Consider the following 27,752-nt stretch of genomic DNA (forward strand, 5'->3'; position numbering starts at 1 on the left):
CCCCTTTTATATAATTTTTCACCGCATCTCCAAAATTCTCGAATTGTCTCAAAGACGACAGAACGTCTAGGATTCCAGAATCATCGCGTAAAGACCTCGCGAATGACAGCCAGTTTCGAAAACTATACTGGCAGGACAGAAAGGAACCAGTCCGTAACAGTATCACGTGAATTTGGTCTTAAAAGTACAACCCTATTATAGTAAATGTTTTTTCAGTATTCTGAGAAATACCGCTAGGAAAAAAAAAGTAGGCATAATGTAAATAAAAATATATAGTCTTAAAAAATAATAGCTCGCAAAATTTCAGCTAAAATTCTTATTTTTGCAATTTTGTCTGAGCTCAAGGGGGGTGTTTGAACCCCTAAACCCCTCCCTTGCGTACGCCACTGTATATATATATGCATAATAGTAATATTTCTTAAATTTTTATTTGGTGACATTAATACAATATCGGTGAGTACTAATTTTTGCTGGTGTAAATGTATAGGTTGAAAAATTATTTAATTTGCCTCTTAGAATTTTAAAAAATTAATGCTTTTTTTTTACGTCCAAAATTTCAAAATTTTTCTTTCAATTTCTTCTTTTATTAAATTTTCTTTGTTTCCTCCTTTATTCTTTTTTGTTCTTGTGTTATTTCTTGTGATTATTTTCAGCAGATGCTTTTTCATATACTCCATAAACGTAGAAAAGTCCGACTCCCTGCCACCATTATTGAAAAGGTGCATTTACATTTCCTTAATATCTCATGAACATTGCAAAGAGGTAAAAGCAAGTATATGGTGTAAAAACGGTTGTGCTTCCATCGATTAATTAAAGATAATAACTCTTACCAAAAAGTGCAATTTATTTATATAAAAATGCCAGTTTTACTTAGAGAAATCATATTAAAAGTTTGCCGTGGTTAACTTCTTGCTTACCATAACTAAGCACTAAGGGCCACCTGGCTGTCTGTTTTATAACAAGCATTAAAGAATTCCCTGATCTTTTTCCTTAAAACTATATTATGCGACATTATATATTCTATTAATTAAACATATATATTCACTTTTTATCAAAAGGTGCTACTTATTTATTTGAAAGTGCTAATTTTGCTCAAAGAAGTGATATTAAAAATTTGCCGAGATGAAACTTAACCGAAAACAGCTTTGTATTTAAATGAACACCAAAAAATCGATACCATTGATTGAAACTAATATAAAAAAAAGGAAAATACTCGTACGAAACAAATAATTGCAGAAACTTGTATAATGATATTTAAAATATTTATATGCAATAAAAAAAATCTCAATGTTCAAAAACCTTGTTTTATTTATTGTTGAAGCATTGAAATATTATTTTTTCTTCTATGGACCCTTTATTTAACAATTCTAATAACCTCATAATTATTACAAAAATACTTCAAGCGGTTTTTAATTGCTAATATTTGATAATGTTTGAAGACGGCGATTGTGTATCGTCTGTTAATTAGAGATTAAAAAAAATTTATTGGAGTTCAAGTTAAAATAACCATCTGATAATTTATCTTGCACGAGTATTTTAAGTCTTCAAAATGACTAAGTAGTATCTTCAAAATGACTAAGTCATCAAAGTGACTAAATGAAGTCTTTAAAATGGCTGCGAGAAGTCTTTAAAATGACTAAGGAAACCTTCAAAATTACCGAGCTTACAAAATTACTAAAAAATGAATACGAAAAACCTGCAAATATTTATGTGAAGTCTCCAAAATGAGTAGTTTAAGTCTTCAAAATTACTAAGTAGTGTCTTCAAAATGGCTAAGTCATCAAAAAGACTAAAAAATGAATACGAAAACCTTCATATATTCTGAACATAAAGCATAATCTTCAGAACAAACTATTTCCGTAGAAAATAAAATTTTCTGAAAAAAATCTCGAGATACATTTTGATGGGGCTTGCTTGAAAACTATCACTAATTGAGTTAAAGATCATCTCCAAACTACTGCTTTAGTTTTTGATTAAAAGAGATACCAGTTTACATTTTATGCAACAATTAAAACAAGCAAAATCATTGACAATACCAGCTAAACTAAAATGTCAAATAAAATTGTGACAGCTTCGACCCCCAATGTAATTAATCTACACACTGCAAAGAAGAAAACACTTTTTAAAAATACTAAATATAATTGAAACAGGCTCAAAATCAATTTAAACTAATGGATTTTGACGTGAAAAGACGTAAAAAAACGTATTCTCATCTGAATATACAGAGATAATTAATTTAGCCTCTAGCGCGAATTCTTTGTCTTTAAGATTTCTGTTTCTTTCGGTTTGTCTTAATGAAACAGAGATCCCGGACTAATATTTAGAAAGTGTTTTTCTTCTAAGTGAAATTATTTCCAAGACAATGTGTCTTAAAATCAATAAAAAGAATTCAGACTGAACCGATTTTATTCAGAAGTTAAAAGAAATCCTTTCATGTGTGGGGGAAAAAACTGTTACTTTTGTAAGCTTTGGAGTAACATTGTATTTACTTTTCTAATTTACTAGGGAATTAGTTTATAAACTCAACCAGCTAACTAATTCGTTCTTTTATTAGCCAGTATCGCTGCAAATGTTAAAAATATTCTTAAGTGATATTTTTTCAATGATAATCTACATGCATAATTCAGGCTTTAAAATTAGGTTATTTCATTAAAAAATTTAAAACGCCTATCTATTCTGGTAACACTTTTTACTAGTAAGAAAACAGTGCAATCCTGTTAAAAAAATAGAACAAAGTTAAAAGGATAAAAATAAAATAAGATTTTGTCTGAAGTTTTGACTGTGATTGAAAAAATACTGTTTCACTATTCTTTATTTAGAGCAGATTTTGTTTTTTGTTTTTTTTTTGTAGTTATTGATTTAAAGGAAAAAATATTTTAATTATTGATTCCATGAATAGTTACTGAATGATAGAAATTTAAAAATACAACATTTCACTAAAAATATTTTTATGAAAGCACAGCAAGACTATCCAAGAAAGGCGATGAAAGTCTGGACGCAGACTTTTACGCCTCTTTCTGAAGTCAAGTCACCCACGGAAACTCCTTTCATCGACACCATGGCACCCAACTGTGATATTATATGGCACCCAACTGTGCCGTTTTTGTGAGTTTTAAAGATATATGTGGGAAAATAATTTCAATCTCTTAATTTTATCTACCAGTATGTATACGGAGGCAAAAGTAAATGCAATTATACGGCGGTGAAGTAAATACTATTCTCCCGGCCAGTAATAAAAATAAAGAAAAGAACAGCATTAACGCGTTGAATGCCACGCTAATTTTACATGGCTTGCTCGTCTGGCCACACAGTAAATAGCTACAAACTAAATTTGCAAATATTAGACAGATTTTGCTAGTTTTTAAAATGTTTAGCATGACATATCTGAAAAAGTGGTGAATTATATAAGCTTACGAATTGTTTAGAAATAGTGGTGGATAAAAGTCTACAATTGAATTTATTAAACCAAGTATCACAATTAATAAACTATCACTTGATAATATTTATTCGCTGTCCGGAGCAAGTATTGGCATCTCTGTGTATATAAATAAAACTATTTTTGTGTGCTCAATATTGCATTAATTTCTTCTTACCATTTTAGCAACGATAATAATATAAAAAAATTAAAAATTTACTCGAATTATGTGTTTCTAATAATCTTGGCTTCGCCGGTCACCGGTGACCCCCGTGGGGCTACGAACAAACTCAGTGCCGGTCACCTGTGACCCCCCATGTTATTCTCAGCAACTAGTTGTATTCAACTAGTAGTACAGCAACTAGTTGGTTACTCAGCAACTATTGGTATTCGTTCATCGAATTTTATCGAAGATAAAATTCTGGACGGGGAGTAATGTGACGTAACTACCACTGCAAATATTAAACACCAAATCACTAGTATATAAGATATGTTAACTTGATGTTATCTTCAGGTGCCTATTGATAATCGAATGCTGACATAGTCGATAATTATTTTCTCTTACATTAAATCTGAGTTGTGTGAAAATGAATCCTGGATCAATCTCAGAATTTAGAGTAGCAGCATTTACAAAACTTATAACTTAAGTTATGGGTTTTCGATGCTGAGACAGATAAGATAGCATTCATTTCCTAAACGTTGTACGCAATCTTCACTAATGAAAATAGATCCTGATCCAGAGTCAATCATAATAATTACAGCTGTACATTACAATTAATAACATTACAGGCTATGTGCAGAGGAGTCATGCGTCGGAATGATACATCAGTTGGAAGAGTACTGCCTAAAGAATAATGTGATGGTGATTTGCCTTCTCTATCGACAACTACCGTCAAATTTGGCTCCTCTTTGTCAAGATGCAACAAACTAACATGCGTCATTGTGAAAAAGTTGCAAAGTAATTAACTGCTGATTGTCCAATCTTTAAGCAATTAAAAGAAATGTAAAAATGACATTTTTTCTTTCTTGAATGGTCTTCGGAAGAAATTTATCACTTCTATAAATGCTATGTAAACCTTCACAAAGAATACAAACATTCGGGGTTTGTTTTACGCTGTGAAAGTTTTCGCCTTTTCAAACTTCGGTTTCTGGGAAAACACGTTACTCGTTTCATGCTCACGTGTCCTCTGTTGAAGAAATGACTTAAGCTGTTTAAAAGTTGGCATTTTTAATTTTTTGTAATAATTCCCATCCTCTCAATGAACTGTCTAGTTTTTTCTTCGTAAAACATAAATTAAAATTTAGCCCCATCTATTAACGGTTTGTTTTTAGGAATTGCAAATAGTTTAAACATTCGACTGACATGCTTTTTCATTCTTCTGCTGATTCAAAATGCAAACCAGTCTGTCTAAATAATTAATCAAAATGAAAATAACCAAGGTCCTCTTTATGATATCTATTTATAAGTGCTCTTCAAGCCTTTTAAAATTAGCATTAGAAAGTTGAATCCAATTTATAACCGATAATGCTTCTCCTTTTACGGGTAATTTCAGATAATTTAACTCTTGAGAATTTGATAGTAATTTGTATATTGGCTAAAATAACAAAAAATACGTCATAAAAAAACTCACAATTTGGGTCAAAAATTGAGTCAAAAATTGGTTAAAAAATTCACTATAGTCAAAATAAGAATGGAATGGAAATACAAAAAAAGAAGGGGGAAATGCTATAGGTTTTCTTAAATTAACGTAAAATTTAAGTTAAGAACCGGTTACAAAATTCCCCATTATAAAAATAAGCATTAAAAAAACGTTAATATTCATGGTAAGAAAATGAAATTTATAGAACCGAAAACGAACGCAAGCAATTTAGTTAAAATAACGTAAGAAAGCGTTAAAACAGAAACCTACTTTGTCAAAATTGCGTTAAAAATTGGTTACGAAATTCACCATAATCAAAATAAGGGCAAAAAATGGTCAGTTTTAGGTTAAAAATAACCCACATTTTAACGTTTATTTAACTGATTTGAGACTTCCACTTGAAACGAAAATAAAACATTTGGAAGAAACGTTTAAATGCTCTTAACCGTATGGCCACTACTTTCACGTAATTAATACTTGTCTCTGCTGCATGGGTCATTGTTACGCACAGTCGTAGTGAATAAATCCCGTAATCACGGGCCAGCGTTTAATTTTTTACGAAAACCAAATTAAAATACACATTTACACGAGTTCTCTAAATTTCACACATACAAAAAAAAAAATTATTACTCAATTTACTAAACATCGGAAAAAAGATTGATCGCTTTCTTTATTTTACCTGTCACGAGTACAAATCAATAATAATTCATGAAAATCATCTTTATCCATCTGAAATATTACGGGAGACTTTAAGATATTTCTCATTATTGAGAGGGACATTTACCCCCCACCCCACACTCTGCGCTTATGCCCGAAATTATATCCAATTGAAAAATCTCACCTACAAGAGTTGATAATTTCAACTTTGGTATATGCCTTCTAAATACGAGTGAAGGCGAAGTTTGATTCAAATGTTGACATGTTTATACTCATTATTTAGAACTCTTAAAGATTATTCCAAACTATCCAATTCAATAAATCAAAAAGTTTGGTTTCATAAACGTCATAGTTTTCTTCATCACAACTTACTAAGATATCTTTGAAGAGATATCAAGAGATATCAAAACTTCTGAATTAAGTTCATTTCATTGACGTAAGCAGAAATCACAATGTTCAACATAAGGGTTTGAATTTCGTAATAAAGCTTCAATCGAATTTTTAACCTTGTAACCTTGACGACGCGCTTCAGTAAATCGTCAATGCGAAATTACCATCACCCTAATGAAAGATTAGACTTAAAATGCGCTCAAGGCTCGACGGACCATACTCATGGGTGAAAGCTACTATTAACTTCAGTTGTTAAACTAAATCATACATTTTAAATCTTAAAGGCCTGGTTTTTAGAACAGGACGCTGTCAGCTGGAAATCAGCGCTAACCTCTGATTGGTCCATTTGTGAGTTTGATAGTATACGTCATCGAACGCTCATCTTGAACTACAATTGCCGTCCAACTCAACTGCAGTTGGATTACAACGTGACGTTAACCACAGAAGCAATGGCGGACAACATCCAACAGCACATTGAAATCAGCCAAGATTTTGATTTTGACATTAAACATAGCTTCTTCATTAAACATAGCACTCTTCATTTAGCTCAGCTATAATGTGTTTTTTCTTGGACAAAGTCATTATTTGTTCTCTAAAACACTGGTCGACAATAACAAAATCAATACAAATTCAAAATAAATATTTGTTTACGTTATTAACGCATGCGCAATGAGAGATAATGTCTGCGTTGGACCGACTGCTCACGCTGGGCTAACAAAAAAGCATTTTTTTGGCGTCAGCTCTACGTCAACTTTCCGCTGACGCCCAGATAAGGCGCTAGTTCTAAGAAACCAAGCCTTGAGCCAACAAACCAGTATTTTGTTGGCGTCAGCGGGACGTTGACGTCCCGCTGACGCTCAGATAAGGAGCTTGTCCTAAGAAACCAGACCCAAAATATTAATTATCGTCGTAATTTTTCAATATTGAGTACTGGAAATTGCACTGCATGCTGGAGGTCCTGTTCGAGCCATGAAAATCCCGAAAGCAAACAATAGAAACTACCTTTTCTGAAACTGACTAACTGTCAACAAACACACTGAGAAACCCTCACGTTTAACAAATATACGCAATATTATACGCAGATATAAAAAGCATAAGTATTTTATCTTTAAAGGCTTGGTTTCTTAGGACAAGCGCCTTACCTGGACGTCAGCGTTAAGTTGACGTTACCCTGACACCAACAAAATACTGGTTTGTTAGCTCAAGGCCTGGTTTCTTAGGAGAAGCGTCTTAACTAGGCGTCAGCGTGAAATTGATATAATTTTAACGCCATAGAAATACCGTTTTGTTAGCTCAGCGTGAGCAGTCGGTCCAACGCAGACATTATCTCGCATTGCACATGCGTTAAAAACGTAAACAAATATTTATTTTGAATTTGTTTTGATTTTGTGACTGTCGACCAGTGCTTTAAAGAACAAATAATGACTTTGTCCAAGAAAAAAAACATTGTAGCTTAGCTAAATGAAGAAGAAGAGGAAAAAGAAGCTATGTTTAATGTTAAAATTAAAATCTTGGCTGATTTCAATGCTCTGTTGTTGGCAGTTGTCCGCCATTGCTTCTGTTGTTAACGTCAAGTTGTAATCCAACTGCAGTTGATTTGGACGGCAGTCGTCGTTCAAGCTGAGCGTTCGATGACGTATGCTGTCAAACTCATAAATTGACCAATCAGAGGTAAACGTTCGTTTCAAGCAGACGCCGACGTTTCCTATGAAACCAGGCCTTAAGATAAAATTATTTAATTAAAAAAAACTACTTTTGTATAAGTCTGCACGAAAAAAAAAGCACTTTGTATAAGTCTGCACGTAAAAATCAAGTCTATTATAGTCTCGGCTAATTAACCAGGTACAATATTTACTTTATATAAAATTTATCTTAAAATGTGTTGCAAAAATTCATTTAGAAATTTTAAAGAAAACTGATGAAAAGTCGGTAGTTTAATTGGTGTTATTATTTTTCGGATACCACTGACTTTTTACCGACTTTCTTTAAAACAAAAAATTATAAGAAATTCCTGCAACACATTGTAATATTAACCATGATGCGTGGAAAATTAGCTGAGACTACATAAACTTGCTTTTTATAAGTTACTTTAATATTTTATTTAATATTGAGTTTATTATTTTATTTATCAATTTTTATGCAGACCCATGGAGAAGTTGTTTTTTTTTTAAATTTCTGAAATTATTTTATTTCACGCTTTTTTTTTCTTTTTTTTTTTTTTAGTATTCACTAAGTCTTTAAAAACAACTACACCTTATTTTTCCCGTCCCAGTCTAGCCATTAAAATCCGGAAAGCCAGAAATAGAAGGTGTTGCAAGCTATACATACTTATCCGGAAAACCAACTAACAAGCAACAAACACACTCTTACTCTCAAACAATATACGTCAAACAATAGTTACATTTCCTCTTCAAGAATTAGCCTTTCAAATTGTAACTGTGGTAGAAAAATCGCATAATTTACTGTGTTTCTGGCTTCAATGAGATTACAAAAAAATGCGGTAAATTTTACCGAAGTAATGTTTTTTGGTAAAACTAACCATAAAATATGGTTTTTATTACCCTACTGTTTGGTAGTAAATGTGGTAAAATGTGGAAAATACATCACGATACCTTAGTAGTACCTGTGTGGTAATTGGAACTATAATTTTGAAAATTAGACTTCCGGTAAACCGTTACCGTACGAATGCAAAAATTACTGAATAAATCATTTCAACACCCTATATTTTGGCTTTATGACCAGAAATTTCATTACCACGCAAGTGAGGATTATTTTTCTTCCCGTATAGCCACTTTATCCAAGCCTGATACTATAATGATATAATTCAGGTTTTAATAACGTAATTATTATGCACTTTGGTGGTGATCTTATATAGTGGTAGAATAGAAAAATTCATCATGGGTTTTCTTGGCCTTATTAAAACATCTTGATTATGGATGTAGTAAAATGATAGTCACCAGGAAATTAATAAAAATCGTTTTAGTCAAAATTTGATTTATTAAGCAATAATTCGTAAAGATTAGAAACAATGGCCATTATATAACATTACAAATCAAAATAAATCCCTTAAAGGAATCAAGAAAGCACATTATCGATATGGAGAAGCTTTTGTTAGCATTCTTATTAAAAATTAAATTTTTTTTAAAACGCTTATGATGGCTGGGACTGGAGTGCCCAAGGGCACTCCTAGTCGCCACAAATTTGAAATTTAATGTGAATGCAATCGTTTCCAACGGACACAGGAGAAGCATGGATCCAAAGTTGGCAATTTATTAAAATATAACATAGCCAAAACAAGGCTAACCCCGCATAATCAATATTGGGTTCAAAAATTCCTTGGCGATCACGAGTCGCCAACAAATTTATGGGAATTATTACAACCATGCAACTGAAACATATTTGCTGTTAGAAATTTAAGAATAGAGTCAAAAAGTTATAAATAGGTTTTTGTTTTTGATTAGGCACGACAGTGAATTAATCAGTGTGCATTAGTATTGAAATAAAAAGCATCCGTTACAGTAATCGATAAGGAAACAATAAAATATTTTATGTTCGCTTTAGAAGATTAAGTCTTTGATTCATTTTAAATGTAATTCGATTATTAAAAATATACTTAAGTAAATAATGATATTTTAAAAGATAAGAAATAAATATATAGTGCCAATTGTGGCATCACAGGCAATGATTCAATTGACATTTTCATTTTTTTTTTCATTCGCGTACTTAAATTTTTTAGGGTATTTTCTCAGATGGGATAGATTAGATATTTTTAGGGTTTTTTTTTTCTTTTATTTCTGAGCTTTTGTAAATTTTATTTAGAATAACTAAAATTTGTTCTTACATTTTTCACTCATTTTAATTGGTTTTCACATATTTTGCTATTCACATATAAGTTTTCGAACTACAATAGATTAAGTAAATCCCTTTGCTATTTGCCAATTATTTGATAAATCGTTAAACCTTTTATGGTTAAATGGTATACAAATGATTTATTTCTACTTAATTTTAGCTTTAATGAACTTAAACTGTCATGAAAATAACCTTGGAATTTCTCTTTCAATACATGTTTTAATACAAATGCACGTTGTATGAATATTTAGAAAAGAAGTTTTTAAATTGAAATTCTTTTTTATTTAAAGCATCTTTATTGGTATTTTAGAGCATTTCTTTATGTTTCAAGAGCGTCTTTGGGAGGTTCATCAAAATTCGGGCTTTATTCATGACAATTATGCACCATTTATGTTTGCTATACTTTAATTAAGTACATTATAATAAATGGTTTTGAGGGGAATCATATTAAGTTCCACTATAATAGTTCTCAGAAGATACATTCTTTTCTAATAATAAGAATCTAATTACATAATTTCCTTCAAAGTTGTATTTAACCTCATTTTTCAATTAGAACTGAAAAGTTTCGGTAATTTTCAGTCAAAAAACGTTTCATAAAATAATATCTTAATCTATCTTATTACTTTCATAGTAGTTTAGTCCATATTCTTTACTGTATAGTGGATATATTTTCTTTGTAGATTTTAAGTATAATTTTAAGCCGTGTGAGCTATATCTGAATTTGTTATGAAGAAGGGATATTTATCACAGAAAAAATAAATAAAATAGAAAAGTCGATTTACTATAGAAATCATATTGTAATGAACATGGTCAGAGTCCAAAATTATAAAATAAAGAAATAAAATCCTTTAAAGGGATCAAGATAATCATTCTTGTTCTGTCAATCTAGAAGAAACGTTAATTAGCGCATGGGCAGAGGGCCTAAGCACCCAGTCCTTACGCCAAGAATTAAAAATTAAAAGCAAATGAATTGTTCCCAACGGACAGCATGGGAAGAGATCCATGGTTGGCGATTTATCGAAAGATAACACAGCCAAAAATGATGCCAACCTCCCATACTCAATATTAAGTTTAAAAATAATTTGGCGAAAGCTAATCAAATGAGAATTAGTATAACCCTGTAACTGAAACATTTTTGTGGTAATAAGTAACGAATAAAGAGTTATAAATAAACTTTGTTTTCGATTTAGTCGCGACAGTGAGTGAATGAATTTTACGTTTCTATTGAAATAAAAAGTTAGCCGTTACGTTGATTGTAAAGAAAAAAAATATTTATATAAACTTCTTATTAAATGTAATAGAAATTAAATAGTTGGCTTAGTTAAAATTCGATTAAGAGTGAATAAAAAATATAAATTTAAGAAATTTTAAAAGCTAGGAAATATGTAATGCCTATTGTGGCGTCACAATTACAGTTTAACAAAAATCAAACAACTAAATGTTAACTACCGCCATTGCATTAAAATCAAACATTGTAAAGATCACGCTGATGCCGCTAGGTTCGAGATTTTTTTTAAAATTATTTTTATGCCACTTGTGTTTGATAAACGTTACACATATTTCAGCAAAACGTATCTCACAAGTGGATGAAATAAGTTTAAAAATAGCGGTCGCTTTTAGAATTTCCGGTATTTCCTCTTCTATAAATAAGCCACTCTACGTAGCTGTTTTCACAGTTGAGGAGTAATCATCACTCAAAATTTTATTTTCTAATAAAGGCGGCTTCAGAACAAGAGATGTATACAAATTACCTGAGATCATAAACAAAGGCTGAGTAACTCAGTGATAATATGTTTTAGGGTTGTTTGTTTTAACACTCAACATACCGACACCGGTCAAATGACCGTTTAATAATTTTTGCATCGAAAATGCGTTTATCATCTTATCGTTTTTGCACATTTGACTTCATGACTTTTTCTAACAATTACATACAGTTAATATTCGTTTTTTGTATTATCTCTGTTTCGAATAATGCTTGTCGTATACCTATTTCTACCACAAACGGTCATTTGACCGGGAGAACAATTTATTGCTTTATAAGGTTATCGGATCAGAAATGACGATGTAATGCGTGTTCAACGTATTGCATTCGATTATAGTTGCACATTTTCGCAAAGACTGTTGCGTAGTGAGTTCAATCAGAATAACGGTGAATTCAAATTTCAAGAAAGCACCTAAAATTTTAGATTGGCATTTTTGTGTCAGAAAGAGTGGCAAAAACTAAATGTTTTGGTAGGTAGCTTTTTTTTTTATTTTGATAGCTTTACTTCATTTCTAACAAACTGTTAATTTTTACCCTGAAAAATGTCGAAACAATCCAGACAGCACACGTTCTTTGAAGAAATAATATTAATTATAAGAATAATTATAAGAATTATAATTCTTATATATTCTTATAATAATAATTATGAGAATTATAGAAATATTAACAGCGCACGTTCTTAGAAGAAATAATGTTAATTGTAAGAATAGTTATAATAATTATGGAAATAATAATAATTAGAAGAAATATGTTTTTCGAAAATGAACAATGAAAACATCCTGTATATGTAAAAAATGCGTTGAGAAATGAATTATAAATTCTTATTCTTTGTGTTTGTAATACATAAAAATTTGCAAATAAACAATTTTGTTTCATTATAATAAAGTTTTTTTTAAAGTTTATTTCCTTCCTAACATCCATATTTCATACATTCAATCCAGAAACATAAAGATAGAAATAGGTATAGGAATAAGTATACATTAAGTGTTGATATGTTTAATGTTCATTTCATCTGTGCTTTTGCCTGTTTGTCTCCAAAGTACAGGAAAACGTTACATTTAATAATTCCATAAAAAAAATTTTACAAATGTTTTTCGGACAGCTCATAAGGAGACTTTAATAACATATAAATAATAATAACAGTGAAACCACCAGAAAATCCTACCTCTACAGTACCTGGCCAAACTATTAGACGCACTAAAGATTCTATGTAAAATCTTAATTATCATGTATTACTATACAGCTTTGCTGCTTTTACTCGGATGAAACCGGTTTACACTTGTTTACGTTCGCTTATCAATGGGTTAGCATTGTAATGCAATACGTTAAAAATAAATACAAATAGGAAGTATATAAAAACTCTCCTGAATAAAACTCATTATATATGGAAGTATTGCCGATAAACTCGCGCAAAACATGTCATTATTACAAAACTACAGTGCGTCTAATAATTTGGTCGACTTATTAATAATATGCTAATATAATGCTTCATGTACTAAATATTCTATATTTACATAATATAGCGTCTAATTTATCAAATGGTCTAATTTATATTATATATCGTCCAATTTAAAACATTGATACACGAACGTAAACAAGTGCAAGCGGCGCAAAAACAATAAAGCTGTATAGTATCACAGGATAATTAAGATTTTACATAGAATCTTACAGCGCGTCTAATAGGTACTTGCAACTTCCGCTCTAAGTGCCAGGGACTTAATGTAGCGACCATCTCTATTTACGGCCACTTTTGGGAAGAACGGAAATTTTTCCACAGATTTAGAGTTGCAAAAGGACCTTCAAGAGAAACCATTAAAACCTCTCCCAGTGACAGGACAAACATTTGCACCAAATGCGGAAAAAAGTCAAATAAGGAAACAAGAAAAATATCAAAACAAAAAATTTAACGAAGCAAATACCGTCATGTGGGGCTACTTTGTGCAAATTTGAATTTGGCACTTTCCAAGTGCTGCTATTCAGTATTATGTTTTTTTCGCATTAAAAATGTGTGGAATTTGAAGAAAGAAGTCTCCTCTATTACTACAATCATTTTTTCGAATTTTAAAACAATCTCAGAGTGTGTTTTGTTTATCCAATGTCAACAACTTTCCGAGAACGTCGGACGTCGAAAAGTGTGCGTGGAAACTTTAGCTGTGAAATGCACAAAGTAGCCCCACTTGGAGGCTACTTTGTGCAAGGTATGTTTTGACTTATTGTTTGCAAATATTACATGCAAATAATGACAATATTGATCTGTCTGATCTCGTCTGAGTCCAGTTATGAATATAATATCGATAAATTTCACTAAAGTTTGAATTAACATAGTTTTTTTACATGTCAAAGTTCAAAAACTGCGAAATCCTGCACAAAGTAGCCCCACATGACGGTAAGTTAGATTAAAATATATTCAAAATATTTGTGTGAGGCTCTTATTTAGAGACTCTTTTCGACGATAAGACCTCATGCTGCAATGAGAGTACTCTGAAGACAATGCTATCAATGATTTACTTTTAAAGTTGAAAGTTAATCAAAAGGAAAAAAAAGGTTATTTTGGAGAAAACAAGCATCTCAAACAAATCTTTTCTCATTTTTTAAAGCTAACTCATTTTCATGATACAAAATTAAATGCAAACTTAAACAAAAAACATAATTATTTATTTATATAAAATAGTTCGATCATTCATAATTGGTAAATTTGTTTTTACACATAATTATATCAGTTGGGATTCTTTTTATAGAGGTTAAATTTTATTCAAAGATCTATCTTTTCATGACGCCAAAAGAGGTGACATTTTCTGCACCAAGAAAATGACACTGATTAAAAATAAAATCGTTTGCGGAAAATCATGCACCTTCGATAACAATTTTGAAGTCAATGGAGGTAAACTCTACGAACGACCCACCTCTATCCACGACCATTTTACTGTGGAACGGAGATTGGTCGCTCCCGAGAGGTTTCACTTTATAGTGTCTTATAGAATTATTATCATTTTTCTTATTTACTTATTTTTGATTCAAATTAATTAGTTTTAATTGATTGTTAAATATTTTTTTAACCTATTAAAAAAAAAAGGCTAAACAGAAACAAATTAACTGCGTGGGGTTTTAAATCACTTTCAGAGACAAATTATTTTTTTTCTTATTAAAATATTTCTCCTTCCTATTAATTTAATTTCCTATTCCTTTCATTTTATTTCTCATGGTGGCAATGCCAGATAAGAATTTTTTTTATCATTATTATTTTAAAGTAATGCCTTTTTTTCGATGTTAAAAGAAAAATGAAATTATAATTTCTGTCAAAATTCCGAAACTATTTTAACTAAAAAGCAGAAGAAAATACTTAGTTTAAATTTTTCCTTCTTTGAACTTCAAGTAACTTTAAAAGCTTTCTCGGTATGATCATTTTTTTGTGTCATTTTTTTTAAAAACTTGAAAATGATGCATCATAAAAATTATCAAAAATAAAGCATAAAATTAGAACTACATATATATTTTTTATTATTTTTCGTCATATTTTCAGGATATTTCAAAAACATTTTCTAAATATTGCTTTATACTAGTTAAAAAATAGTAAAAAGGAACATATACAATTTAAGTTGCTTTGTAACAGATATTTTAAACACTGATACCAAAAATTTATGAAAACAATCTAAAGTATTAATGTCTTTTTTAAATTATTTATTTAAAAAATAAGAAATTAAATAAATTATTTTCGGTTTCATCAAAAATTAGAAGCACTGATATTTTAAAGTTTTAGCCAATTAACATTTTGGGAATCTTTTTGGACACTTATTTTATGGAACAATGCCACAATATTTTAATTTTATTTCATTTTATAACAGTCAGTAAGCAGCCGACACAATTTTATGGGTTTAAGACTACTAATGTTCCACTTCGTAGCCTTTTAATTTTGAACCCAATCTAGAAGACAGGAGAACTCCTGAATTGTGAGAAATTTGCCTTCGTGGAGGACTTTTTGATGGAACTAACCCGCATGGAGAGGAAGATCACGATATAACCTCCCACGGTTAGCCTGACGGGAAGGGGACTCTAACCCATGATCCGTCTACCACTGAGGATATTTCACGTCAGCACTGTGGTTGGTGCAAACTAGATGCAGAATTCGTATTGACCAATCATAGCTGGAATTCGAACCCACTCGAACCATTGGAAGGCAAACGCTCTATCCCCTGAGTCATCACGGCTTAATGACACAATATGTTCATAAGAACGCAATCAGTTTAAGAAAATTTTAAAAGTATGAACCCTTTTGAACAGTAAAATGTCTGCATACTACAAATAATTGCATAGATGAAAATCAATCATTTGGGTTCTTATTCAAGGTATGTTTATCTTATTATTGGGAATTTGCCAAGAAGCCCTTAACATCCTGGCAAGAGCTCTTCTTACATTATTTGCTATGCATAATTTTTAAATTCTATTTTTTAAAAAAATGCACGTGTCGACCATTCTCACATGAAAGCATTCAGACTGATTTTTTGTTATTTACTTTACAACTTTTCCGTTAAAATTTCGTTCTCTTAGTTCAAGTTTTAACATAGAAAATAAAGTTCCGATTGTGATTATTTTTTTTAAAATTTTAAATGGTACTTTTATTGCCACTGTTATTATTACTATAAATACTCTTTTATTAATATTATAATTAAAACATTTTTTTAGTATTAATATTTCAATAATAAATTTTTAAATAATTTTTTTTTTCAGTTTGACATTTTTTTTTTCCTTAAAAAAAAAGCGAAAGCGTTTGATACTTGCTTATGACGAAAAATGTTGCGCAATATCTAAAATATGGGTTAAGCTTGTAAAATTCTTTACAGGATATATTTATCAACGCTAGACAGACTCTATAAGATTAAGTTTGTAGAAGCGACATACTTTAGCCACGAAATTTTATTAGTGCTACTTAATTTTATGAGTTCCTATAGCTTAGTGGTTGAGGCGCTAAACTGTCATAGTGAAGAGCTGGGTTTCGATCCCTAGCGGAGCTTGAAACTTCGATCGGTGGGTACCGGCTTGCTTGGGAAGTTAAGGCGGCCTGTGCAGAGAGCTGACCACATTGCCACAATCATCTTTAATTTCCTTTACCCCTTAGCCTACAACGAAAAAATTTCTTCATTTAATTTTGCTCATTAGTCCAAAACATGCAAGAATTGATCGACACGTTGTTTTGTCTATCTCAAATTTTGCTTAGGAAATATTTTATGATTTCAGATTTCATGTCATGTATTAGAAATTCGACGCATGCCAGTCTTACTCTGAAAGATATTTAGTCAATAAAATAAACAATCGATGCGATTTTTTAACGAAAAATTTTAATTTGTGCATTACGAGAGAACGTCTCGTGCCAGCTCAAAATAAAAGTGAGGAAGAGTCTGTGTTTCATAAACAAAAAATATCTATGCTTAATTGATTGCAATAATTATAGATTTTCATTAACAAAAATAAATTAAAGTAATACATTTAAATCAATTCTTAAAAGAATTTTTTTTTTATTTATTCTCATTGAAAGCTATTCATAACATCGGATCCATGCGAATTTGATGCAAATTCAAAAAGATTCAATTTTTGAACCATGTTTTCGTTGAAGTTAAATCAATGTACCATCAAATCAAGTTTAAAGAACGATAACGTGGTTCAATCTAGTATCATGTTAAGGTTACAATAAATTTGAATGATAGTTGAGCACATATTAATTGGCAGTAATGGGCACTGTGAAAACACTCAATTTTTCAAGCGAGATAGTATGTTACAGTCAATCATTTTAATCCGACTCGTTTAAATAAAGCGGAATTCAATAGCGAAAAAAAATTTGTGAGCAAAATTATATTTTATCTATATTTTCGAAGGCCTATTTTTTCACAAATCCTTAAAAAGTATTCAACTTATTTTTTTCACTCCACTTTACTATGACAAACATGCATGTTCATGACATGTCTATGTTCTATGTCCATGTTCTATGTCCATGTTCTATGTCCTATGTTCCATGTCTATGTTCTATGTCTATGTTCTATGTCTATGTTCTATGTCTATGTTCTATGTCTATGTTCTATATCTATGTTCTATGTCTATGTTCTATGTCTATGTCTATGATTTATGTCTATGATTTATGTCTATGATTTATGTCTATGTTCTATGTCTATGTTCTATGTTTATGCTCTATGTCTATGTTCTATGTCTATGTCTATGCTCTATGTCTATGTTCTATGTCTATGTTCTATGTCTATGTTCTATGTCCATGTTCTATGTCCATGTTCCATGTCCAATGTCCATGTTCTATGTCTATGTTCTATGCCTATGTCCTATGTTCTATGTCAAAGTTCATGACAAACATCATTTGGTTATAATTTACTACTGTACAAAAACATAAAAATAGTTTCGAAAGTAACAGTAAAAGAACGATCTCTCACAATTAAAGTGTTTCTCGCATTATTTCAAAAATGTATTCCCCACAGAATGACCTAAAACAAATCATCCGAATAGACCATATTTTGTTTCGGAAAATGTGAAAAACTTTCAAAATCCAAAATAGGATCCCATCTTCTTCAAAATCACTGGAATGCGTATAAACGATCCCCCCCCTCCAGACTTCGACCATCGCTTAGCCAAATTGTCATGCCACTATCCCTCTTTGAAATTCTGGGCAGAAAACGTTCGGAGTGGCAGGCATAAATGTTGCTATGTTTTCCTTACTGGAAGGTGTCCAAGAGCCTTCTCTACCAAAATAGCAGTCATCATGGCGGAAAACTTCGAAGCTCTTTAAAGTGCACGCCCCATAAACTCGATGGCCCTTTTGCATATGGAAGAATATGTTTGAATTCTAAGCAGATGGAATATTATTTATTGTTGAGCAAATAAAACTAAGCTATTGGTTTTTAAGGAAAAAAAAGTGCCGGGAACATTGAATAAACGTGCTCGAATAATGGCTTTTATTCCACGGGTCTCTTTTCTTGAGTACAGTGTTGAAGTACTTAAACGTTTATAGTGTTGCCTTCGAAGAATGTTAAGTTGACATGTGAATAAAACATGCTGTAAGATATTAACGTTTGGGTTCAACAGAATATTTATGATCACATTTATTTTACCTTTGTCACTCTAGTCTTGAAATTAGAGACACATAAATATTGTAAACTAAATATATATCAATCCAGTTAATTCTGATGTTATTGTATTTTGAAGGATTGAAAAAAACACTGCATCCGTTTTTCTTTTTGTCAAAAATTGTTAAAAGTAGATTTTAAATTTTACCCAGCTTAATGCCGTAGAATTAGTTAACAAAAAATTGCATTAAAAAGAAAGGACTAACATTTAACATTTTCCATTTGCCCGAAATAACTCGGGATAGTAAATTGATTTTAAATCAAAGGTTTCTTTCACATAAAAGAAATTCAAATTTAAACTTAAAACCTGTGCCATATGTTCTGTTTTAATTCCTTGTATTTATTAATAAAATATAAAAAAATTGTTTATCTTTTACACTTTTTTTTTTCAAAATAATTGGTAAAGGAAGTGGTTGAAACTTTAATGTAAAAAAATTAATAATTTATCTTGTTTATTATTAAACAATAATTGAAAATGCGATCAAACAATAATTGAAATGCAATTAAACCCCACATTCAAATAAATGAACCGAATAGCCAAAATGATGATTCAAGATTATTTTTATTGCATAAAAATTGTGCTTTTGACTTGTATTTTAGGCATTTTTGAATATTTTTTTGACAAAAAAATAAGAACTGAGCTTATGTAGAAGTAAATTCAGAAATTTTCTTAAAATCTGATTAAAAATCAAATCTACGTCTAATTCAGGACCAAGTTGAATAAACCTTACCATATTTTATAAAAAAAATTTAAGGAGATACTAAAAAATTATAATTCAATAAAAAAACTGCTTTCATTTTTAGTAGTTTAGGGATGCTCTATACTTTTATAATTTTGTATAGTGTTCCTTTTAATAATGAAACAATTTTTTAAGTATCCGTTTTGACGATAAAAATCTTATGTAAAAGGTTCGTTAAAGAGGCATAGTTTCTCATAAGGTGACAGACCCATTAAAACACGCACATATCGCACGTGTTATGTCTCATACATTTATTTAATTTATTATTTGATCTACTTATTTATAGATAATAAAATATATTTTTATATATAACATGCATTTTAATTTATTATATTTTACCATATATTCATTTAATTTATCATTTATATAATATTCTAAACGATTTATTTATTTAACACTAAACATACCAACACTCAATATATCTACCATATTTCTACAATACTATTACATACTACCATATTTCTACCATACTATTTCTACCATAGCGGGCAAATGACAGGACTTTACGTTTCTTGATTGAATGTATGAAATATAGATGTTAGGAAGGAAATAAGCTAAAAAAAACTTTATTATAATTAATCGAAATTGTATATTGCCAATTTTTGTGTATTACAAACATAAAGAATAAGAATTTTTAATTCATTGTTCATCGCATTTTTCTCATATACAGGGTGATTCCATTGTACTTTTTCGGCAAATATATTTCTTCGAATTATTACTATTTCTATAATTCTTATAGTTATTCTTATAATTAATATTATTTCTTCTAAGAACTTGTGCTGTCTGGATTGTTTCGACAGTTTTCTGAGTAAAAACTAACAATTAGTTAGAAATGAAGTAAAGCTATCCAAATAAAATATAAGCTACTTACCAAAACATTTAGTTTTTGTCACTCTTTCTGACGCAAAAATGTCAAATTAAAATTTTAGGTACCTTCATGGAATTTCAATTTTACATTTATTCTGATTGAACTAACTACTCAATAGTCTTGGCAGAAATGTGCAACTCATCGAATGCAATACGTTGAACATGCATTACATCGTAATTTTTTATCCGATAACCTTATAAAGTAATAAACTCTAATAACCTTATAAAGTAATAAACTGTTGTTCTCCCGGTCAAATGACCGGTTGTGGTGGAAATAAGTATGCGACACGTATTACTCGAAACAAGCAAAATACAAAAAAATAATAATCTATTATTAATTACATATAATTCTTAGAAAAAGTCATGAAGTCAAATGTGCAAAAACGATTAGATGATAAGCGCATATTCGTGCCAAAGTTCTTAAACGGTCATTTGATATGTTTAGCGTTAAAAAAAAAGATTCTTGAAAATAATAGCAGGCACGATAAAATTTACACTAGACATAGAATTCTATACCAATAAGCCATGAGATCTGATAGAACATTCACCTACTCGATCGTCTGCACAAAAAGAAGATTTTCCTTTGGAGACTTACCAAATGTCACCGCCATTTCATGCACAACGACCCATTGGTGAAATTATGCCAAGGTTTATAATCTAACATATCTACTACTACTTGCAGAGTTTTTCTTAAGAATTATTAATGCAAATCTCAAAATCGAAGAGTTAAGGGGAAGATATGAATTTGCTTCAAAGTTTGCTACTTCACTCAATTTCTGTGTTTTTGTAAGTTGCTTTGACTATTGGGGGGGGGGACTTCAAATGAATTTTGTAGTAGTTATGTAATATTAAACTTTTTTTTAATGGAATGAAGTATTTAATGCAACAGCAATATTTTTATTAAAAAAATGGAAATAAAATATCCAGAATAGTTTTTGAAGTGACCCAAAGTTGGGGGCGTGATCAGTTTTTATAGTACAACATTGTACATTACACAACGCAAGACACGCACTAAAATAAGTAAAGATCATTAAGTAAGGATTCGTGAATCAGTACTGATTACAAAAATACAGAAACATAATTTCTCTTTAAATAAGCATGCATTTTTCGTGGGAATTTTCAGTTTTCTTTTAAAAAATAGACGTGTGTATAGAAATAATTATGAGAAATTCCATATTTTCCAAACTTAGCACCTTCTTAAATGAAGCGCTCTCAAGTGCAAGTGGTCATTCTTTGAATCAACTAAAAGTCATGTACTTAAAATTCGATTTCCCAGGAAGTATTCGACATATTTCGTTCAAACGCTGTATTTAGCCATATGAAATTACATTTTTTTTAAAATTATACGAAGATTCGTTATACAATTCAAATAACAATTAAAATTTTTCAAATATTATAAAATAAAATAATAATGAATAATTGATATAAGTAATCTCTTACAGGAAATAATATTTCGATAAATTTATTTTATAATTGTTTGAAAATTTTTTCAAATCATTTAGAAAATTCCTCCAGATAGTGCGAAATAAGCGAACTATTGGGGCCATATGTCCAAGATTGTGACTAACCCCTCTATTTTGAGGAGTTTATTCATTGAAAGACATTCGTGTGTCTAATTTCATAACTTTACATATCGTGTGTACTAACTAATTGGGATATATTTTAGCCCCCCCCCCTCAAACCATTAATATTGAATCCTCCAATCAGGAGATTAAGCGTTATTCAGAGTGTTAGTCAGAAGTTTTTGTAACGTTTTAAACTTGAAACTAACGCAGAAACTGTGGAACCCGGGGGAAAAAAGGGGGCATTTGCCCCCTTTCAATTTATAAATAGACACAGCCCCTTTCAAGAATAAAACTTTTCACACAATATTTGTGTGATTAAATTTACTATTAAAAAATACATATTTTTTGTGTATCTGAATTCTAAAAGAAAATGTCTATTTCAAGCGAGGTCTAATATTTCCCTGGTGAAGAAAGTAGAAACATATTTTATAACTTGCATCAAAAAGTTTGTTTTTCGTTCAACGAAAAATATAAAAAACTAAATATAATTTTTAAATATAAAAAACTAAACAAATTTTTGTGACCTAACTTCAAAAGAAAAAAAAACTGAAATGACGCAAAAAAAATTCTTTTGTTCAATCTACATTATTTAAAAAAATTACGAGCGATGTTAAGCCAAAAGGTCTTTTCAGTTAAAAAAAAAAAAAAATTTCTCGATAATTACCGCGTGAATCCCTAAGGATTCTTTTCTTTCGAAAATAGAGATTTAAAGCATTTTTTTTATCAATAACCATAGTATTTTTAATATTAATTTGCATATAAAAAACTTTTTACACATAATTAAAGTTTCTGCTACTGAGTTTCATTATTATTTAACTAATCATATAAAATATTTGAATTGGCACATTAACGAATGAATGTACGAATCATTAAAAGAATTTATTTTTGAATTGTTAGAAATTTTAAATTTGTGATTCCTTTTTAATTTAAAAAAAATGCACAATGCTACTAGCTTTCGAAAATGGATTACAGATTAACAGTTGAAAGTTAGAGTTTATATAATGCCTCCAAAAGATTGCTCAGTTTATATTTGTTTGAAAAAATTTGTCCCACATGTACCGTGACCCTTATATTCTCTCTATCTCTGCATCTCTATCTCTGCATCTCTATCTCTGCATCTCTATCTCTGCATCTCTATCCCTGTATCTCTATCCCTGTATCTCTATCCCTGTATCTCTATCTCTGCATCTCTATCTCTATATCTCTATCTCTATATCTCTATCTCTAAATATTAAAAAGAAAGGTTTCGCAAATCGTTATCGAAAAATGTTTTATGAAAAATAATTTAAATGAACTCTTTGCACGCAGTTTTTCTTTCCCAATATTCTCTTATACATCTTAAAACCAATCTCGAATATTTTAATATAGTAGTTTAGCAATAATAAATACACAAAAAAAAATTTAAAGATTTCGGGATCACTTAAAGATTAAACTCTCTTAGTTGCTACGTAATTTAAAATTTCTAAAATACACTGCTCAAAAAAATTAGGGGAGCCATCTGCTCCTCTAATTTTCAAAAACATTAGAGGAGTACATGGCTCCCCTAATTTTTTTGAGCAGTGTATATATTGTTCAACATTGTTTTCGTAATATATCAGCAACAATGAACAGCAAAGCTCAACTTATTTAAAAAATAATTAAGATTAACATTTAAAAAGGTTCTTGCAAATAAATGGCCAAAATTCTTTAAATTGAATGCTAACAAACGTGTAGTAACAAAAATAATTCGCAAAAAGTATTTATTCAGCAATAAGCAAATGTCTTAAAGGTAACAAAAAAGTGTTTCCGAAAATGGGGAAATAAATTACTTCAGATGTAAATTAGACATTTTTGCTTCCGCTTTCTGAAAGGTGATCATGATTTATTTTAAACTTCTCAAAAACATAGAAACGTCGGAATTTTAAGCAACTAATGATCGTAACTAACAAAAATAGCTAAGTTAACGCTTTCAACTCAATTAATTCTTAAATCTCATTTAGATTTCGGAAGGTTTTTTAAAGGAAATTTAACGTCAGTTGATGCGTAATTGGAGGAAATTAGTTAAATCTATACTACTATTATTAAAGCTTTCCAGAAACGCTAAACAAACAACGTCTAGTTAAATAAGAATTTTTTTTTCTATTTTGAAAAATTCCAGTTGTAAAACCATATAGTTTTTTATTCATGGTTTTATAGTCATACTTTTGTAAATGGTTTCAAAACCATAAAGGAAAAACAATTTCTATACCGTAAACTTTACGGTTAATCAGCTGCCAGTTATTTTACCATAATTTTAGAATAAAAATTTTAACATTGTACAAAGCTTTCCAGATAAACCGTATACTTTCTATACCGTAAACTTTACGGTTAATCAGCTGCCAGTTATTTTACCGTAATTTTAGAATAACAATTGTAACATTGTACAAAGCTTTCCAGATAAACAGTATTTTTAATAATACTATGCCAAACTTTGCTATTTCCTTACTATTACAATCTAAAACAAGGAATAAGAATTTATGCAAAACAGCTTTTGAGAAATCTGTGTTACCTATCGGTCTATACCCCGTTGTAAATTAAGAGAAGAACATTGTGGTATAGGATTTAAGTAATTATCTTCAACTGCATAGATAGTTCAGTTTTATTACATTATCAAATTATACAAATATGCTTTCAAAACAATATAAAAGCTTTTAAAAATTAAACAGGTCAAACAGAAATTTAATTCGTGCTATCTTATAGAATATATATCATAGAATTATTTAAAAAATTTTATACTTTCATAGTCTTACTGGAATACTAGACTTTGCGACACATTTTGATTAATAAAGAGAATGTTCGTTCTTAAAAAAGAAACAACTATCTGACGTAGCAAGAGAATTGAATTTGATTGGACGACTAAAAACGGCGCTTCTTATACTGGCTTGCCCTTAACAAATCAAATGCGAGATAAAAGAGTTTTACTTTTGTTTCACTGTAAAAGAAAATCGTCGGCAAGAAACAATGTTTATTATTCTTTCTCTAATGCAAGCAGAAAGTATTATCTAAATATGATTCAATTCTCTAATTTTACGGGGGGGGGGAATAGTTTTCATTCAATATGTTTTGTTTTTCTCATTTTACACGATTTAAGAAAGCAAGCAAAAAGAAGACTGTGCAACAATAGTGTTGTTAATGATGTTGGTATACATTCGCGCTTGGAGCTTGGCATCCTTTTGGCGTGCAAACAGGCGCGTTTTCCATAAGGATAATGGTTTTTTCTTAACTTGCAACAGAGTATAATGACGGGATGTTTGGCACTTCATAATAATAATTTTTTTTCTTTCCTTTTCAGAATGTTTTGCTGTTAATATAACGAAACTCACTATTCCCGACTTTGTCAAAAATGGAACAGAAGAATCAGTTCTTTTCGACTGTGAATACTCGTACGATAAAAGAGAAGATGAACATCTTGTTGTGAAGTGGTTTTTTGAAGACGATCCGATGCCTGTCTATCAATGGATTCCGAAAATGAAATCCAAAATTTACTCCGAAAAGTACAGAGTCATTAAAGACTTCGAACTTGACCTAGACGACACCTACACAAAAGGCAGGGCATTTAAAATTGAAAACCCAACAACAGAACTCAGCGGTAAATACAGATGTCAAGTTGAATCCCATACCAGTTCTGATTCAGAAGAAGACAGTATGATTGTATATGGTAAGAGTTATATCCACACAAAAAATATAAAAACATGTTCCGCCATAGAGCATATGAAAATGCGTTTTATTTACCTTTTTTTTTAAACTTTTTTACTTTACTTTTTTTTTAGTTTGCTCTCATTAATACAGTAAAAAATGCAAATTAGTCACATGTTCTTTTATTATTTCGAATTGAATTTATGAAATTTACTTTAATCGTTTGGTTATTTGTTTTATTGTAGTTCCATAAAATACTTACATGTTAGTTCGTTAAACATGTCGTGTGCTAATCAAGAATTACGAATTGTGTAAACAATAAATTACGATTTATTTTAAGTATTTTATCTTCACAAATTTTCTAGTTTTTGATATTTATTTTAACGTTGAATGAAATACATATTTATATGGATGCCATGCACCAATAATCCTTTTAAACTTATAGAAGAAGAAATAGGAAAAAAACCTTATGAGTTTAGATTTTTTTTCTTTCCTCTCTTGATAGTAGAATTTATCATATGACAGAACGAAATAAACAGGAGTTAATAAAAACAGAATAATGGAAAAAATTTCTACGACAAAAGGTTTGGATTTTATGCTTCTGAACAAATGCACAATATCATTTTATTTTAAATACTATCATAAATTCTCACAATCTTTATTCAAGACTTTTTATTGAAATAAAGCGAAAAGAACTGAACTTTAAAACTATAAATCTAAAGAAAATATTTTCTATTCATACTGTAAATATATTTGCACAGAAGTAAACAAAAATAGGGCTGAAATACTAAATGTATAGAGTATCAAAAATTCAAATCTACAATATGATCTAACCGTTTCTTTTTAGTGTCGATAGAGGGCGCAACGGAGCGAAAAGAAACTTCAAGAAAAGCGTCATAATGACGCCAAAGTGGATAGTTCCTAAACATTAACGTTCATGGTTATATCATTGCCATATAGCTAACGCCATCACCGTTCTTAAAACAAATTGAGGCCTAATTAATTTCCCATATTATAAAATGCCAACTCCTTCCCAGATGAAGAATCCTAAAGCAGTAGCGATAGTTACGGCTGAGCTAGATCCACAAAAAAAAATTAATTTAGTATCGGTTTCAATGGTTTTTAAATTAAGTAAATAGCAATTTATGTGAAGAAAAAATAAATACAAATAATCTGAACAAAGTGACTCGTTAAAATGAGATCGAATGCGTCATGCTAGGCCAACATGGGCTTACACGGGGTTGGCAAAATTAATCTTCCTCTACCTAAAAGTCTGTGCTGGGCGTTCTTTAACGTCATAAATGATCAGGGCCATATTCAGGCCCATTCTTATACGGGCCTGAACGTCATAAAAACTAATCAAAGGACACTTTGGATAATTTAAATTAAGAACTGTCCGTGATAGATAGCACTGAAGTACAATATTTGAGTTATATTGACTTAAAATATGACCAGCTAACACTTCATATCATGTGCTGAAGTTGTGTTTTGAGACTGGTATAAATTAAAAAAAAAAAACTCGACAATCAGATGGAATTTATATAGAGTTTTTCCCATACGAACACCATTCTGAATAAAACAAGTTTCATTCTGTAAGTTTCATCGTATAATATATTTTGTCGGCTAATTTCGTTTTATAATCGGCTTTGAACAGTCGACCCAGTTTTTTGTTTCAGTTATTAACATTGAACTCCGTAGAATTCAAATTCTGAACCCAGACCAGAAAACAAGGGTGCTCTTGGATCTGAGACAGCTGGCCTTTTCTGAAGAAAAATTGTTTTGTAAGCTAATTGAAAAAATCTCGACAGACGGGCCTAGTAGGTCTCTAGAGTTATAGGATTGGGCACTAGGTGTGCGGAACTGCACACACTCCTTCTAAGTGACGGCTGTGTGATTTCCGTGTCCGAGGTGGGTCCTGCTAACCTCCGGAAGTGTGGGGAGAATGTTTACGCAGTGGCAGCAAAAAGTCGCAAGTTTTACTCAGATTTTATTTAGAAAAGCTTTTCTTAAAATTTTAGGATTTCTATTTTTCATATTATTAAAACTTTCCTCTATGTTTTTTTTTAAATTTTGTATGTATGTATATATTAAAAAG

The 27,752-nt window shown here is 30.3% G+C and overlaps 1 protein-coding gene across 2 annotated transcripts in view; it reads left to right on the plus strand.

Annotated features, from left to right (window-relative positions):
- LOC107449367 (uncharacterized) overlaps positions 1-27,752 on the plus strand; it is a 72,833-nt gene that overhangs the window by 19,959 nt on the left and 25,122 nt on the right. For both annotated transcript variants that reach the window (XM_043047497.2, XM_071178322.1), the window contains exon 2: positions 25,314-25,679. In XM_043047497.2, the coding sequence (XP_042903431.1) occupies positions 25,314-25,679 (366 nt within the window). The remainder of the gene's footprint in view (positions 1-25,313; positions 25,680-27,752) is intronic.

This window comes from Parasteatoda tepidariorum, chromosome 3 (assembly GCF_043381705.1).
Source record: "Parasteatoda tepidariorum isolate YZ-2023 chromosome 3, CAS_Ptep_4.0, whole genome shotgun sequence".
In the NCBI taxonomy this organism is placed as follows: Eukaryota; Metazoa; Arthropoda; class Arachnida; order Araneae; family Theridiidae; genus Parasteatoda; species Parasteatoda tepidariorum.